The following is a 15,935-nucleotide window of genomic DNA, read 5'->3' on the forward strand; positions in this document are numbered from 1 at the left end:
CACAATCCTGCCCGCTGGCGAAGAACCACACACGCGCCACTTTCATTAAAATCACTTTTACTTAAAAACTTTAATTCAGCAAATGTGGATTTCAAGGGACAGTCGTGTTTAAGAGGACAGAGCCGCCACCCCCACCCAGGGCTCCGGAGGACGCAGGGCCGGTCCAGAGGCCGCGGGTGTGAGCCGAGCTGGCCCAGAGATAAAGTAGACCGAGAGGGAATCTAGAAAACATTGGAGTGCAATGGGAAACGCATGGCAGGAAGTCTTTGGGGGGGCAGGGGGGTGAGGGTTAGGCATATGAGGTGATGTGCCGGGGCACATGGAGGCACTAGAGGGGGTTGGCTCACTTGAATTGGGAGAGGGGCAGCCCACCCTAAAAGAAGCGGCCTGGGATGGCCCTTTCCTCTCCCTGGGAACAAGAAGATATCATTCTGCATGGAGACTTTGGCCTTAGGGCTAGGGGGCAGCTGGGGGTCTCCAGCTGACACAGTCGGGAAGAAATAATTTCATAAAAACCAACTGGGGGGGGGTGAAATGAAAGATAAAGCTTTATTTCAAAGGAGACCTCTGCAACCGCTGGATTGCAATCCAGTCACTCCCCAGCATAGCTAATGAGGGGAGGGGCTGACTTAAAGGATCACCTCCCAATCTGCCCCTTCCTCTTTCAGCTTATTTGGTCCTGAGTTTTAAGGAGAGAGAAGGGTAGCCCCAGCAGCTTCAGAATGAACCACAGATGCGGAGTTCTCTGGACTGAGCAGGGCTGAGGCTCAGGGCCTTAAGGCATGTGGGGACACAGGAAGGGATATTTCTATATGAAGATCAGAAGCAGCTGCAGGCAATGGGAGGTAGCCACACCTGCAGCATTTCAAAATAAAGGGTAGGGGCAAAAAAAAAAAATCACCTCTAAGGTATGGCTAAGAATTTTAAAGCCATAAAGAAAATATGAAAGTTGAGCTTTCCCAGGCTCCCGGGGATGCACAGGAATCAGGGACCTGGGTTCTTCCTGGCTTATTATTAAAAAAAACACACACACAAGGAAATAAAAACAATTGTTAAAAAAAATTTAAAGGCAACCTACAGATGCAGATTTCCCTAAGGAGGAAGCTGCATGATGTCCAAGGCACTCAAACCCCAGGATCCAACATAGGCCCAGCCTGATGGAGCCACCCAGGGAGCCCAAGACGCCTCTCATGAGACACCAAGGAGAAAGAAAGGAGCAAGACAAGACACACAAAGACATGACAGAGAATGGACAGAGAAAAAAGAGAAGACAATGAAGAAAGGGGTCACAGAGAAAAGCGTATTGAGAAGAAAGCAAGATTGAGGTCACAAACCCTAGGGGCCTCTTAAGGCTACAATGTTTCGGGGACAGGATCTCTGGTGGCCCCCCCCCAGAAGTCCAAAGTGGGGCAGAGTAAGAATATTGCCCTAGAAGAGTGACAGGTCCCAGGGTATGGAGAAAAGACACCCTGACCCCTGCCCAGTCTGGTCCCTACTTGTTACTTGGAGGACACCCCCACTTTTTCTTTTCCTCCACCACCACTGAAACACTGAGCCTCAAGAGCTGCAGGGCCCCAGGGAGGATGTCAAAAGGTGCTGGTATTGGAGGGAACAACCCCTATCCCCTGGCACAGCCATTTCTACTGAGAAAGGGGCAGGGTCTAAGGGGGCTGGCCCTGTTCAGAAGGCAAGTTCTTTACATACACTTTGTTTTTTTTGTTTTTTTTTTTAAATTGGAAATCCGAAAGTGGGCTTTAAAAGCAGTCAGCCAGCCTAAGGTAGGGTTGAGATTCTGGTCAGGGGTTCATTAGAATATCCTCTTGCGTTTCAGGTAGGAATCTGCATAATGGCCCCCCAGGCCCTGGGAATGCTGGCCCACATAGCCTCCTTCGGGACTAGGCTCTGGGGAGGGTAGCAGGTGGGAGAAGCCCCGTTTCTGGCCACCCATGGGAGTCTGTGAATGCAAAGTACAAAGCAACAGATGAAAGGCGGTCCCCCTCCCCCCCATCTACCCCACTCACCACCTGCCCCAAGCCATTTACCTTCATCAGGTTGCCATGGCTGTCAGGGCCAGGACCCAGACCCAAGAGACCCTCTCCAGAGCCCAGGGGGGACGAGCCAACAACCTGAGAGGTGAGGGAGCCATCAGTCTCAATATCCTACTCTTGCTAATCTCCCCTCTGCCCTGCAGAGCCTTTTCACCAGATCGAGTTGCTCTTTCCCATAATTCTTTCATGAAGTTGAGGCTTTAGCACCCCCGCAATTAAAGGGTATCTCTGCCAATAGGCTTCACCTCCCTCCAAGGCTTGGGATTTCTCTTGTCAAGGGCAGGCAAGGGGTTCTTAGCGTTCCCTTTTCCCACTTTCAGCAGGGACTACTAGGGAATCTTACCTTGTTGAGGTGACTCTGCTTGAGGCCAGCCTGCAGACCACTGGTGAAGTAGGAGGTAGGGGAGCCTGAGTAAAAGTGGGGGAGTCCTCCACTTGTACTTCCTCGCTCTCCAAACCCACTGGGTGGGGGAGACATCTGTAGGGAGCCAAGAAAACAGGGGCCAGGGTTAAGACTGGGGAAGAGAAGGGCAGCTGGGTGGCACAGTGGATAGAACCCCAGCCCTGGAGTCAGGAGTACCTGAGTTCAAATCTGACCTCAGACACTTAATAATTACTTAGCCGTGTGGCCTTGGGCAAGTCACCTAACCCCACTGCCTTGCAAAAACAAAACGACTCAAACACAAAAAAAGATTGGAAAAGAGAGTTGGAATGGGATAGGATGGACAAAAGAGAACTCTCTCACCTTGTGTCTGCTATGCCCAAGTGGCCCTAGCATGGGTCCGACAGATTCTCGGGGATGGGAAAACATACGCCGTGGTCCTAAGTCCTGGGGAAAAGACCATACAGTTGGAAGGAAGGGTTCAGAGAGGGGGACTAAATACTTTCATAACCACAGCCCATGTAGTCTCCTTGACCAGAAATTTCCTTTTTGCTCACTCCTAAGCTAAAACCTGCTCAGAGCCAGCCTTACTTTGGGGGAACTTGGGAGCATGTTTCAAAGTCAGTAGGCTCTTTGGTTGTTGAATTAAGAATGAGACAGAATGTGTGAGGCTTCATGTATGTGATGAGACAAATTGGAAAAAAAAAAGGAACACAGAAGAAAGAGCAGAGGATCTCAGCCCCTGAGACTTACTGGTGGGTAGTCAAAACCATAGCCATCTGAGGACAGGCCTGAATCAGTGGACAGACGGCTACTAGAAGCACTGCCCAGCACGCTGGATTTAAGGTTAAAGGCTTTGCTGCCACCTCCTGGGACCAAAGAGAAGAATCTTTAGATTTGTTCTCCTTAGAGGTTATTGTACCACACCTCTTCCCAACCAGAGGGTTACTCCAACCCAACTCCCAGCCTAGACACCTTACTGGACAGGCTACCTGTTGGCAAGAGACTATGCAGGTTTAGATAAGGGTTCAGAGGGATCCTGAAGTCCTTGGGTGGCTCTCCCAACAGTGAGACCTGGGCAGAAAAACACAAGTCACCTTTGGCAAAAGCAAAGCTTCTGATAATCCTGCCTGCCCCTCACCCAGAGGAAGGGTTTATGCCTTACCCCAGAGGCTGGTGGTGGTCCGTTCTCACTCAGTTTCTGTAATCCACTCAGAACAGAGCCACGAAGGGAGGCAGGAGGTGGGGTAAGCTGAGTGGCTGAAGCCCCCAGAGCCAGAGTTTCACGGTCTCCCCCTCCTGTGCCCAGCAGTGGTGGCAATAGAGATGGTGGCTTCCCTCGAACTGGAGGCATATCTACAAAGAAAAGATCTGTCATAAACAGAGGCAGCCCCAACTCTCCACTGCCCACTCCCTGTAAACAATAACTACCCTGACACCCCTGGATCTAATCTCTTCTGAAGCTTGTGCATAGTTTCAGATGGTCCCAAATTGTTTGTGCTGCTCCATCATTACTCCGTGTGGATTTTATATTTCTCATTATGTTTCCATGCCATTTTTCTCATACAAAATGTAAAGAAAGAGATGCATAGTGTTTGGCATTCAGTAGGTGCTAACTTACTACATGCTTCCTGAATGAATGACTTTGTAGAATAAGCAGAGTGGGCAGCACAAGCCCAATTTACCTGCAGGTAACTCTCCAAGAAGAGTGTTGCCAGACTGGGCTCCAGACTGGAATGAACTCAAGGGAGAGTCTCCAAGGATTCCTGGTTTCTAGAAACAGTTTGATCAAAGTCAGAGATCAGATGAGTTTAAACACCCAAGAGCACAAGGTGTCCAGTCAAATAACCCAAGGGGAAATATAGTCAGGAGCCCCAGTTGTGGGAGAAAAGGTAAAGTATTCATCAGCAAATAAGAAGGACAAATGTTATTCCAAGGAAGACAGACAAAAGCAGAAAGTGAAAGTTCATTCCAGAAAGTCAGGAAGATGAGGCTTATAAAGAAAAGGAGGGGCCAAAAGAAAGGTCAAAGTCCTTAGGGGAAGCTGGCTCAGGGCTCTCTCTGGGTAGGAAAAGCTCCTAGATAACAGGGATGGAAAGTGGACTTTCAGATGACCACAATGATCCATCCACAAGACCCCCAGGCTGAAGCTAGGTCACTTATAGCCAGCCAGGCAGACACAGACAAACGAGTCTGTAAAAAGAAGAGTTATGCTTCTACAGAAAGGAACAGAAAGTTGCCTGGCAATTGTGCCCAAATACTGACTCTGGTGGACAGCTGGTACAGAGTATGGAATTATAGCCCAAGTAGGGAGGGGAGGTAGTACCTGCTGGACTTGGCTCTGAGTTTGAAGGGCGAGCTGGAGCAATGCTGTAGACAAGGCTGGGCTGTTCAACAAAGGCATGGCTGGAGGTGCACCTAGGAGGCCTGTAAAACCAGAAAAATCACTTCACTCTTCCTACTCTCTATTCCCTATCACCCAGGAACAATCTTAGGCATTAAGGGAAACTTACCCTGCTTGTTTCCACTTCCAGGACCATGCAGCAGGGGATTCAAGAGAAGTTGTAGAGATGCAGGAGGTCCTAAGCTACTGAGGATCTGAAGAATATTTGGCTCAGGCAGAAGCCCCTTCCCCCTGTTCAGAGCCTTAAAAGATAAACCAAAGAATCCACTCATAGTCTAGCACTCCCACATAGAAGATAACCCAGGTGCAGACACAAAAGCAAGATCTCTCCAAAGCTCAGAAAACATGGGTTTCTTAGTAAGCTTACTGCTCTGTGTCCAGGTAGGTCTACTTACTGTAGCCTGGGCAGCAATGAGGGCAGCTAACATGCTCCGTCCAGGGGGGCCTGGGGCACAGAAAGACACTCGGATAGGGCTCCCAGCCAGAGTCATCCCATCTGCCTGCTGCTGGGCTTCTTCAGCCATCTGTGATGTCTCATACTCCAGTACTGCAAACCCCTTCAGCTGACCATCCTGGCCATATGCGAGCTGTGGGGCAAAAGACAGAGGAAATGAATGGGAAAGCTGATCACTACCCACCCCCCAGTTTAGAGAACAGGCAAGTCAGGAAATCCAAGGACAGGTCATTATGATGTAAGAGAAAAACCAGTAAATTTGGAGCCACAAAACCCTAATTCAAATTATGGCTCTGGCACTACCTATGGAACCTCAATTAAGTCATTCCCTGTCTCTAGGCCAATTTCCTCCTCTACAAATGAAGGGGACTCTAAGGTTCCTCCCACATTCCTATTAATAAAGGCATCAGAGCTAGGACTGCTCACCTGACAAAAAGTGGGAGGGTGTACAGAAGAGAGGGCCTGTTGCAATTCATCCAAATCACTGTAGCCTTGGGGCAGGTGGTCAACACAGAGGCAGCGTGAATGCAATAGTGCTGGAGTCAGCTGGCTGGCATCTGTCCAATGAACATACAGTGTCCGGGGGCCTAGCGGCTTGCCCAGCAGGTCTGACTTGGCTCGAGCTGCCGAATCCTTCTTCATATACTCCACGAAGCCATAGCCCTTGGAGTGACCACTGCGTTCACTGTACACCAGGAAGCAGCGCTCCAGGTTGCCAAAGGGTCTCACCAGCTCCTCAAACTGCTGCTGTGAGTAGGTAGGGGGCAGGTTGGCGATACAGAGCAGGGCATCCGTGGGTTGCAGCTGCACTGACAGCTCCTTATCCCTCAGGTGGCTCTGGTGAAATTTGCGGATCGCAGACTCTGCTTGCTCCCCATTCAGCAGAGTCACAAAGGCTAAGGTGGAGGGATCACAGAGTTCAGAATCACTATAGCAGATACAACTGCCTGCAAAAACTCACCCTCTTACCCTTCCGGGGGCCATCTTCCCTATTCTATACCCCCAGCCAGAGCCACACTCACCAGTCCCCTTGTACTTGTCCACAAAACAGTACTTGAGTTCATAGTCACTGAGTAGGTCGTGAACTTCCTATAGAAATAAACACATCAAAAAAGTCACCTAGAGACTAAAATTAGGGATATCGGGAGGGGGAAGAGGTGTGAAGAGAAGAAATAAATTCCAGGATCTGGGGCAGTTCCTTGATGCTAACAGCAACAGTGTTCTTCACAGGAAAGCTGTGGGGGCGAAAAAAATGATTGAGTTGTCTGTGCCAGACACAACATTCCTTGGGAGACACGGTGTTCTCCGCAGAGCTGGAATGGTGGGCAGCAACTAGAACTGGCAGCTCCCGGTCCAGACACGATAACATCAGGCCGGAAGCAAGCAGCATTTTCCCTGAAACCAAATGGCCTCCAGATCTGTCCCCTTTCCTTCTCCATGGTTCCAAGACTGGAGATCTAGAACATGGGCCGTGGGACGGCCAGCCTGGGCATGGACGTTTCTTTACAACGGAGCTCTCCTTCCTGGGGAAAAACCGCCTTCCGAAGCCCCATCTCCTGTGGCTCGTCCGCGTTCGCAGTACTGGCGTGCTTGGGGGCAGAGGAGGGGGCTGCGCCCGGGGCATGCACAAGTGCCCACTAAGGCCGCAGGCTTGCCGGGGGGCAATCCGGCCATGCCTCCCAGTTCACCTGCGGAGTCAGCGCTCTGGGGCGCGCGCGTGTGGAGGGGCCCGTGTAGGGAGGCTCAGCGGGTCGGGGTCCCCCCGCACCGGGGGCCGCAGCGCCGTCTCCAAAGCGCTTCCCCGGCCCCCACCCCTCCACGTCAATCATTCCGTCTGGCCCAAGCCGGTTGGTCGGTCCGGGACCGCCACGCCCCCTCGGCCCTTCCCCGGCCTCCCTCCCCCCCGCGCAGCACGCTCCCTCGGCGCACCCCGCCCCGAACTCCCACGTTGGTCGCTCCCACTCCCTCCCCACCCCCAGGCGCAGGACGTCCCTCGGTCTCTCCCGTCGCCAGCTCTCCAGCCCGCAGACCACCCGAGCCGCCCACGGTGGTCTCGCTTCCTTCCCCGTCCGCCCCCCAACACACGCCGGGTGTGAGGGTCCTTCCGGCCTCTCTTCCCTTGCTGCTCTCGCTTCCCCCCCCCGCGTCGCACCTGGTTGGTCACGTCCCCCGGGAGGCCCCGGATGAGGATCTTTCGGCGGTTACGGAACTGGCGCTCAGTCCGCTCCAGGCGGCTCCGCACCTCTTCGGGGTCTAGTGGCGGCAGCTTCTCGTCCAGCGCCCGACGCTCCCCGACGCCGCCCGCTTCAGTCTCAGCCTCGGGCTCCGGGCTCAACGGGGGTCGGTGAGTAACGGACACGTCTGCCGCCATCTTGGGAAACCCGGCGCCTTCTGGGACCAGCGAGCCGGGGCGGAGCGGCCTAGAGCGGCAACGGCGCCGCGCCCGTCCATTGGCTACGGCAAGTCCCACCTCCCTCCGCTTCTTTGGCGACCCATTGGCTGCGAACCTCCCTCGCCAGCACCCTGTCCACTCACAGGCGAGCTCTGTTCCCTAATTGGCGTTTGGCCGCCTATTATAGGTGGGCAGACGTGATGGAAGTGGCCGGCGGAAGCGGTGAGCACGCCTCCCCGTGGCCCCGCCCCGCGCGGCAGGCGGACGTACCACGGAGCGCTAAGAAGAGGCCGGAGGCGGGCTCGGGAGTAGCTTTTATTGACCCGGGCCGAAGCTTCCGCGCTCGGGCCTCTAGGGCTCCTGGGCGCACGCGACGTGGGCGCCCCGATTCTGCAAGGGGAGCATCTGGGGGTAGTAACTGCCTTTGTGGAGGTTCCCCCGGAGCAGCACGGTTGCGATCGTCGCCACCAGGACCACGACGCCCACGGCCACCAGCAGCCCCATGACGATGGGCACCGAGTCCCTGGGCGATTCTGCGGGCGGGGAGGAGGGGAGAAAGAGGGAGGGTCAGGCCTCCAGGCGGCCCGGCCCGGCCCGGCCCCTGCCCGCCGGTCACTCACCCTCCACGGTCACCGTCACCCACGTGGCGGCCTGGCCCCGCCGGCTCCGGGCGCTGCAGCGATAAGCGCCCCCGTGGGCCCTGGTGACGGGCACCGGGACCCCGACAGACAGGCTGCCCTGATCGTTGTCCCGGATACAGGTCACCGTCGGGACGGGGTTCCCCCTGGCCCGGCACTGCAGGACCTGCATGGTCCCTTCCCGCCAGGTCCACCGCCCTGGACAGCCGGCCTCATCCAGGCGCGGGCCATCTGTGGAAACCAGGAATGCTGCTGACTCCCCCAGTTCCAGCCCCGGGAGCCAGAGCAAGGAGTCAGGGATGTTTATCTGATTAAAGTGGGACACGCAAAGTGCCCTGTGAACCCTAAAGCACGCCTTTGTTTTCTTTTGTTCGTTTTATTATCATTAATAATCAGGCCCAGGTCAATGACTGTTACCTTTAAGCATAAAGCACAAACTTCTGAGACATTGTGCAGTTTCTACACTTGACTCACTGTGTGACCATAAAAGGCCAATTAGTTTCTCTGGGCCCCTATAAAATAGGCTTAATAAATACCTATACTATTTAACCTTACAGGGTTACTCAAGAGGTTTTTTTTAATTTACACACACACACACATATTGAGCTTACTATACTTACAACCCTGGGAGGTATCTTCATCAGCATCATCATCACCATCATCATTTTATTATCATTATTATTATTAATAATTATTATTATTCCCATTTTTCAGATGAGGAAGCTTAGGCAAATAGAGATTAAATGACCTGCCTTAAACTGAATCTGGATTTGAACTCAGGTCCTCCTGACTCCAGGGCTGGTGCTTTATCCACTGCGCCACCTAGCTGCCCCTGTATTATTAATTTCTACAGGCTGATTTCAACCTACTTTTCCAGTCTTGCATAATCTTCCCCTTTGCTTAGTTTGTTTCCAACAAAGCTGTTTCCTACACTGTCTCTGTCATACCTTCAATGCCCATCCTTCCAAATGGCTGTTGAAATCCTCAGCTCAGCTCCCACCAATTCCATGAAACATTCTCTGGTTATTTTCTCAAAGTTAATTTATCTGGATCCATCCTTTGCCCTGACCTCATTCTACACAATAGCCTATTGTGTGAGAAATTTGTATATATTTATTCCATCTTAACTAAGCACCTTTGAGAGCAGCAGATAGGGTATTTTTCATCTTTTATATTCTCCAGGGGCTCAATATAGGGTTTTGAACTTACTAGTCTATAGCAAGTATATTATTTATTTCTCCCATTGCCTGAACAGCACAAGAACTTGGTGATCAAGAAGTAGTACTCAGGGCGTCTAGGTGGCGTAGTGGATAAAGCACCGGCCTTGTAGTCAGGAGTACCTGGGTTCAAATCCGGTTTCAGACACTTAATAATTACCTAGCCCTGTGGCCTTGGGCAAGCCACTTAACCCCATTGCCTTGCAAAAAAAAAAAAGTAGTACTCACACTGGACTAGAAGCTGCAGGCTCTTGTTCCTCCATAACGTTTCTCCCAGCAGTTCCAGAACAGCTTGGCAGGTAATCCAGGCCCCATCGTATTCCTCAGTGGCATTCAGGGAGAGCTGGGCAATCTCACCAGATGACCATCTGGTCCCATTTATCCGCACCCTGGCCCCTGCTCTTGCCACACAGGTCACATTCACTAGGGTCCCCTCAGGTACACTGGCCTCACTGATCACTAGGTTAGGTGGAGGGAAACCTGGGGAAAGGAACAGGGACCATTGTGGTAGTTTTAGTGAGCTGAACAGAGCCCTGACTTTATCTTTGCCCTACCCCCCTCCCAATTTCTCAGCCTCATAATGTGACTCTTCTTACTGTAGATGGTCAGATTTTTCTGGACTTCCCGGTTTTGACCTCCCAGGGTCACATTGCAAGTCAGCTCCCACTGGCCCTCTCTCTCCCCCTTGGCTACAGTTGCTATAGCTGTAGCCCTGAGTGTGTGCTGGTTCCTGATAACTGTAGGATTCAAACTTCTCCCTCCCAGGTATAGATGGATTTGGGCATTCTCCACTGGGAAGAGCTTGTCAACTTCACAGCTTACAGTCTCCTCCTTCCCGACCTCCAAAAGCTTGGGGGCCATGAGTTGAGGGCTTCCCAGGGCTGAGAGGACAAGGGAGAACAGAAGAGAGAGGCAGTTGAGTCAGGTGGGAATAGACTGGAAAGGGCCATTGGCTTCAACACAACCCAGCTGCTCGTTTTGTCCCTTACCAAAGGTGTGGAGCTCCACAGGGTCTGAACTGTTCTGATAGAGTTCTAGTCCTTGTGCTCGAAGATCCATCTCTGCTCTACAGGAGAAATTGACTCCATGGTCCTCTCTCCTGGCTGTGACTGTGAGTGTGACCTCAGCCGCCTTTCCCAAGTCTTGTTCAGAGACTGTCTGTCTACTCAGCTCCTGAGATCCCCGAAGCAGTACCATTGTCAAGTTTTGCCTGGGTTTCCCACCCCAGACTTGGCATCGAAAGGTGAAATTCTGGCCTACAAGGATCCATGGAGGCAGGGGATCAAGCTTTACATGTTCTGGCGGCTCTGGGAAGAGGGAAGAGAATTCCAAGTGGTCTGTGGGAGTAGAGGATTGCCCTAGTTTCCCTCCACCTGCTCATAGTGGAATGATTCCAGCTTTGAAAGCAACACAGTGAAACTTGATTTAAGAGGACCTGCCCCAAATACAAAGTGCTCATCTGGCATTCTGATCCCTTCATCCCTCCTATCTTTCCAGTCTTCCTTTTTTTTTTCTCAAAGCAATGGGATTAAGTGACTTGCCCAAGATCACAAAGCTAGGTAATTGCCAAGTGTCTAAGGTCACATTTGAACTCAGGTCCTCCTGACTTCAGGGTTGGTGCTCTATCTGCTGCTCCACCAGTCACCTCCCTTTCCAGTCTTCCTACACTTTTCCTTACTTGCCAAACTTCTTTGATCCAGTGGCACTCCCCATCTAGCTATTCTTCCAACAGGATGCTCCATATCTCAGCTCTGAGGTCCCTCATGCATAAAAAAAATCTTCCTCTTGCACTTTAACTACTGACTCCCTTCCCTCCTCTTCCCTCCCCCCTTCCTTTAGGTCTCAACTAAAATCCCATCCTTTGCTGGAAGCCTTTCTCAACCCCTCTTAATTCTAATGCCTTTCCCCTGTTTTTTATGTCCTATTTTCCTGTATGCATCTTCCCCATTGATTATAAGCTCCTTGGGGCCAGGGACTGTCTTTTGCCTCATTTTATATCCCCCATACATACTAGGCACTTAATAAATGTTGATTGATTGCCTTGGCCCATTTTACAGATGAGGAAACTGAGGTTGAACTGATTGTCCCTCAGACGAAGTAACAGCTCTTGAGATCTGCTTTCTTTGCTTCCTGACTTCTTACCCTGTAGCATTCATGGCACACAACCTATCCAGATCCTCCATAGGTCACTGATGGCACATGAAATTCCAGCATCACAGGCTCCTATACCCACAGTCTTTCATGGCATGTGCTCTCACCTGACCCACCAGCCATGGGAGTCTTGCCTGATAAGGGGACCTTACTGGCTCAGATTGAGCATCTAGGCCTGACTCCACTGTGCCTGGAGTCTGGAAGACCTGAGTTCAAATCTAACCTCAGATAATGTTATCTGGGCAAGTCACTTCTTTTTGCCTCAGTTTCCTTGACTAAAATGGGGATCATCATAGCATTTGCCTCCTAGAGATTTTGTGAAGATTAAATGAGATCATATCTGTCAAGCATTTAGCATAGTGCCTGATACCCCAGTTGGCACTCAACAACAGATGCTTGGGGTTTAGCATGCTAAGAGAGAGGGTCACCAGTTCCCTCAGAGGATCTTGGTGAGACCCTTTCATGGATTAGAATGAAAGGAGACCTCCAGAGGAGAGAGGTACTAGAGAGCTCCTAGAGGTAGTAGGGATGGTTGTCATGGATAGCAATGAAAGCATGGGTGAACTGCCTGGGAAGACTTTAGGAAACACATTTGCCCATGCCCAGGAAATTTTGTTATTCTGCATGTCAATAAACCTATAGCAAGACCTTAGTTGCTCTGTCCAAGGTATGACTCTGGGTCATAGTCAGTAATGGTGCATACCCCCTCCAATACAAACACTCACGAATCACAGTGATATTGGTACTGGAGAGCATCTGAGCTTCCCCAATGCAGTTGGCAAAGCAGTGGAGTTGATTATCCTGGGTTACATTTCTTAATAGAAATACTATCCATCCGGTCCCGTTGTCTACTTGTATCTTGTTAAGTTGAGTCTCCAGGCCAATGCGCTCTGGCTGCGTGCAGTTTGTACTGCAATTCACTTGCACGTTTCCACTAGGAGTGATCACTGGATGAAGGGGTTGTATCCATATGTTTCCTGGAGCCCCTGCAAACACAAACCTATGGCAGTTGCCTCAAGATTTCTTTTTACAGATTTCTTCCTGATTTACTGTCTAGGCCCTCTTTTCACCCTTCCAACCAAATTCTAGAGACACAGAAATTCTAGAGTTCCTTTTACCCTCTGAGGAATTAACCTCTTCTTGAGACCAAGCAGGGCTAAATTAGTAGGGACTGCCCTCCAGGTTATCCTCATGGGCTCCAGGGTACATACGGATAAAACCCCTCCTTTCCCTGAGTACAGAAACTAGGTCTCTCAGTCCCCTCCTTGCCCTTCTCTTAGTTAAGAGTGCAAGATCCCTGGGACTACAGCTAACTATTCTTTGCCAGTGTCTCACCTGAGAGTATGACAGCAAAAACCAGCAGCTTCAGAAACGACTTGGGCCAAGTTTTCAGGAGTGCCATGGAGGGCCTGGGTTGAGTAGCTGAAGAGTGAAATGGGGCAGCCTCCTGTCTTCCGGGGGGTAGGGGTGGGGGTAGGGGCAGAGGTTCTAAGTAGAGGCTTTTACCTCAGAGGAAGTGGCAACTCTTGAGCCTGTGACTCCCCGAAGAGAGGCTGCTCAGTGAGAAGGATGAGGCCAAGCCCATGAGACAATTTTCCAGTCCCCAATGAAGCATCTCTGATCTGCATGAAATCACTAATCCCCACCCCCTACAGGAAGCCCTTGGCCAACCGTTGGGTTAGATCTTCCTTTCTGCTAAACCTGAGGATTGAATGGTGGAACTAGAGTTGGGGGAGGAGGAACCAGTTGTCCTACAAGAAATGTTCTTTGCCCAGCTTTGGTGCCTGGGCTTATATTCTGTTCTCAAGTGGGAAAATCACAAAAGATCACAGCATTTAGGGCTAGAGAACAAAGTGAACAAAGAACAAGTGAAAGTGGTCATTGAAGCTTGAAATCTGTAGCAGTGTCCTACCTGTTAGGTTAGGGATAACCCCATACATGACCTGCTGTCTTCAGAAAGAATGTGTTCCAACTCACTGGAAGTCTTCCAGAAGAAGTTGGAGCACTACTTGTCACAGATGCTGAGTGGGAATTCTTTCTCTGCTATGAGTCAGGCCAGATGGTTGCTGAGGTCTTTTGCAACTCTTAAATTCTTTTATTCTGATGCTGTGCTGAGGTCTTTGCAAGTATCATTGTATTTGATCCTCACAACAACCCTGGGAGAAAGGTGATATTATTATCCCCATTTTACAACTGAGGAAACTGAGGCAGATAGGGATTAAGTGAAGTGTCTGAGACGAGATTTACACTCAAGTCTTTCAGACTCTAGGCCCAGATCTCTATCCATGAGACCATCTTGATCCCTATCCAAATATCTAACTGAATCTACTCCCTTCTTTCCCAAGAAGCTTAGTACCTGCCTCAGAGTATTTCTTGGAGGTACCTCAATTCCTGCCTTACACAAGGAGACCTCAACTCACCCATTGATATTCCCTCTTAAGCCTTTCAATTTCTCAGTCACCTCAATTCCGAAGACCTATCCTTCCACTCCAATTCAACTCCCATAAGGACTAACATACCCTGAACCTCCCCATCCTCCATTCATGTTCCACTTCCATTCTGAAGAATTTAGAAATTCCTTTCCCTGACCACAATTTCTTTTTTTTTAATTTTATTTATTGAAGGCAAAGGGGTTAAGTGACTTGCCCAAGGTCACACAGCTAGGCAATTATTAAGCATCAAAGGTCAGATTTGAACTTGGGTCTTCCTGATTCCAAGGCCATTGCTCTATCCACTGTACCACCTAGCTGACCCTGACCACAGTTTCTTATAATTTTCTCTCTCCCCCATGCCTTATAACTGGCTTAATTCTTCATCATCACCCTGACTTTTATTTCTTCCAGCCCTTAGCCTCCTTCAAAGAAATCGAGTCAATTGTTTTGGTTTCACTTCCATTCTTGACCTTCTAGTTAAACAGTTCTCTCCTCTACTCTGAAATTTCTTGCTCCTTTATCATATCACCATCAAAATCCTTCTCAGAAGCTAACCTTAAATCACTCCCACCATCTAGTTTTTCTGCTCCATTGCAGAATATTCATTCCCCTGTTTCCAAATATGGATAGAAGTTATGCAATCTTGAATCTGCTACAAATTTCTGTTATCTAATATCAACTTCAATAGAACAATACTTTTACCTTCTGCTAATTGATTCTCTCTAGCACCACTCACAGCAGCTATACCAAACCTTCTGTCTTCCCCTCAGACCTCCACTCACAATCCTCCTCCCTCCATCCATCTTCTCGGCTGAGAACTTTGCGTCATACTTTATTGAGAAAGCAAAAGTCAGTTATTTACCATGAACTTCCTCCATTCCCCCACCCCACTCCCAGCTGAGAATGCCTTAGACATCATCCCTCCTTAGTTTCTGATAATGATGTGGCCTGCCTTACTAAGGGCATCCCTCTCCATGTACCTGTAATTCAACTGGTGCATTCTAAGTCATTGTGGCAAAGGTGTGTTGGGTAACCATGCTTCCTCTCACTTTGCCATCTTGATTACACTCTAGGCTATGATATCATATTTGATAAATCCAGTGCCCTTTTCTCAGTCCTTTTCTTGATCCTGTTGATCATACTTTTGCCTGTCTGGAATTTCATGAGACAGCTTTCTCTTGGTTCTCCTCCCACGGTTCTATTCCTGACTCCCCTCCCCCACAGCACACCTTTTCTGACTCATCATCCATGCCCCACTCCCTGAGGGTATACCCAAAGACTTTTTGGGATCTCTGTTGTCTCTACACTCTCCTTTGGTGACCTCATCCTCTCCCATTGAATTATCATCCCTATGTAGATGACTCCCAGATCTGTACCTCTAGGACTAGTCTCTCTCCTGAGCTCTAGTCTTGAATCATCATCTAGCTGCCCCTAAGTTACAAATGCAAACTTCTAAATGGTAGACAAGACATCTCCCTGGAGCTGCAAGTCACTTGCAAAGATTCCTAGGTAATTTTGCATCTAGGTCATCATCCATCAGGCATCTTGAACTTTGTCTTGCCAATGAACTCCAATGACTCCTGGAAGAGAGAGTGAACACCTCTGTCTCAGTCAATCCAATTCACACATAAATCAGTTCCCTAGGAACTGCTAAGAGTGAACTTTCTACCCCAATGGGAAATCTCCTTAGAATATGAGATCTTATCACATTCCCTAAGAGCTCATCTTCTCTTGTGTAAATATAAATACAACTTCCTCAGTATAAATGATGTCCTCAATTTTTATTTATTATTTACTTTAATAAAGAGATTTCCTAG

The 15,935-nt window shown here is 49.9% G+C and overlaps 2 protein-coding genes across 3 annotated transcripts; both read right to left on the reverse strand.

Annotated features, from left to right (window-relative positions):
- Positions 1–40: 40 nt before the first annotated feature.
- Positions 41–7,890, reverse strand: RAVER1 (ribonucleoprotein, PTB binding 1). Of its 2 annotated transcripts, XM_074203353.1 has the most exons (14): positions 7,441–7,890; positions 6,311–6,377; positions 5,715–6,184; positions 5,230–5,421; positions 4,944–5,076; positions 4,757–4,857; positions 4,116–4,203; positions 3,596–3,786; positions 3,423–3,504; positions 3,184–3,299; positions 2,794–2,877; positions 2,392–2,526; positions 2,043–2,126; positions 41–1,954 (listed from the first exon to the last, which is right to left on the reverse strand). In XM_074203353.1, the coding sequence occupies exons 1-14, from the start codon at positions 7,657–7,659 to the stop codon at positions 1,808–1,810; spliced, it is 2,109 nt and encodes a 702-aa protein (XP_074059454.1). In that variant the 5' UTR covers positions 7,660–7,890; the 3' UTR covers positions 41–1,807. The 2 variants fall into 2 exon arrangements, with proteins under 2 accessions (XP_074059454.1, XP_074059455.1); XM_074203354.1 differs by lacking the exon at positions 2,043–2,126.
- Positions 7,743–14,911, reverse strand: ICAM3 (intercellular adhesion molecule 3). The gene is made up of 10 exons (XM_074202166.1): positions 14,821–14,911; positions 13,599–13,842; positions 13,022–13,108; positions 12,412–12,672; positions 10,525–10,842; positions 10,132–10,416; positions 9,764–10,015; positions 8,301–8,549; positions 8,051–8,213; positions 7,743–7,959 (listed from the first exon to the last, which is right to left on the reverse strand). The coding sequence occupies exons 2-10, from the start codon at positions 13,624–13,626 to the stop codon at positions 7,743–7,745; spliced, it is 1,860 nt and encodes a 619-aa protein (XP_074058267.1). The 5' UTR covers positions 13,627–13,842; positions 14,821–14,911.
- Between the last annotated feature and the right edge of the window lie 1,024 nt (positions 14,912–15,935).

This window comes from Macrotis lagotis, chromosome X (genome assembly GCF_037893015.1).
Source record: "Macrotis lagotis isolate mMagLag1 chromosome X, bilby.v1.9.chrom.fasta, whole genome shotgun sequence".
Classification (NCBI taxonomy): domain Eukaryota; kingdom Metazoa; phylum Chordata; class Mammalia; order Peramelemorphia; family Peramelidae; genus Macrotis; species Macrotis lagotis.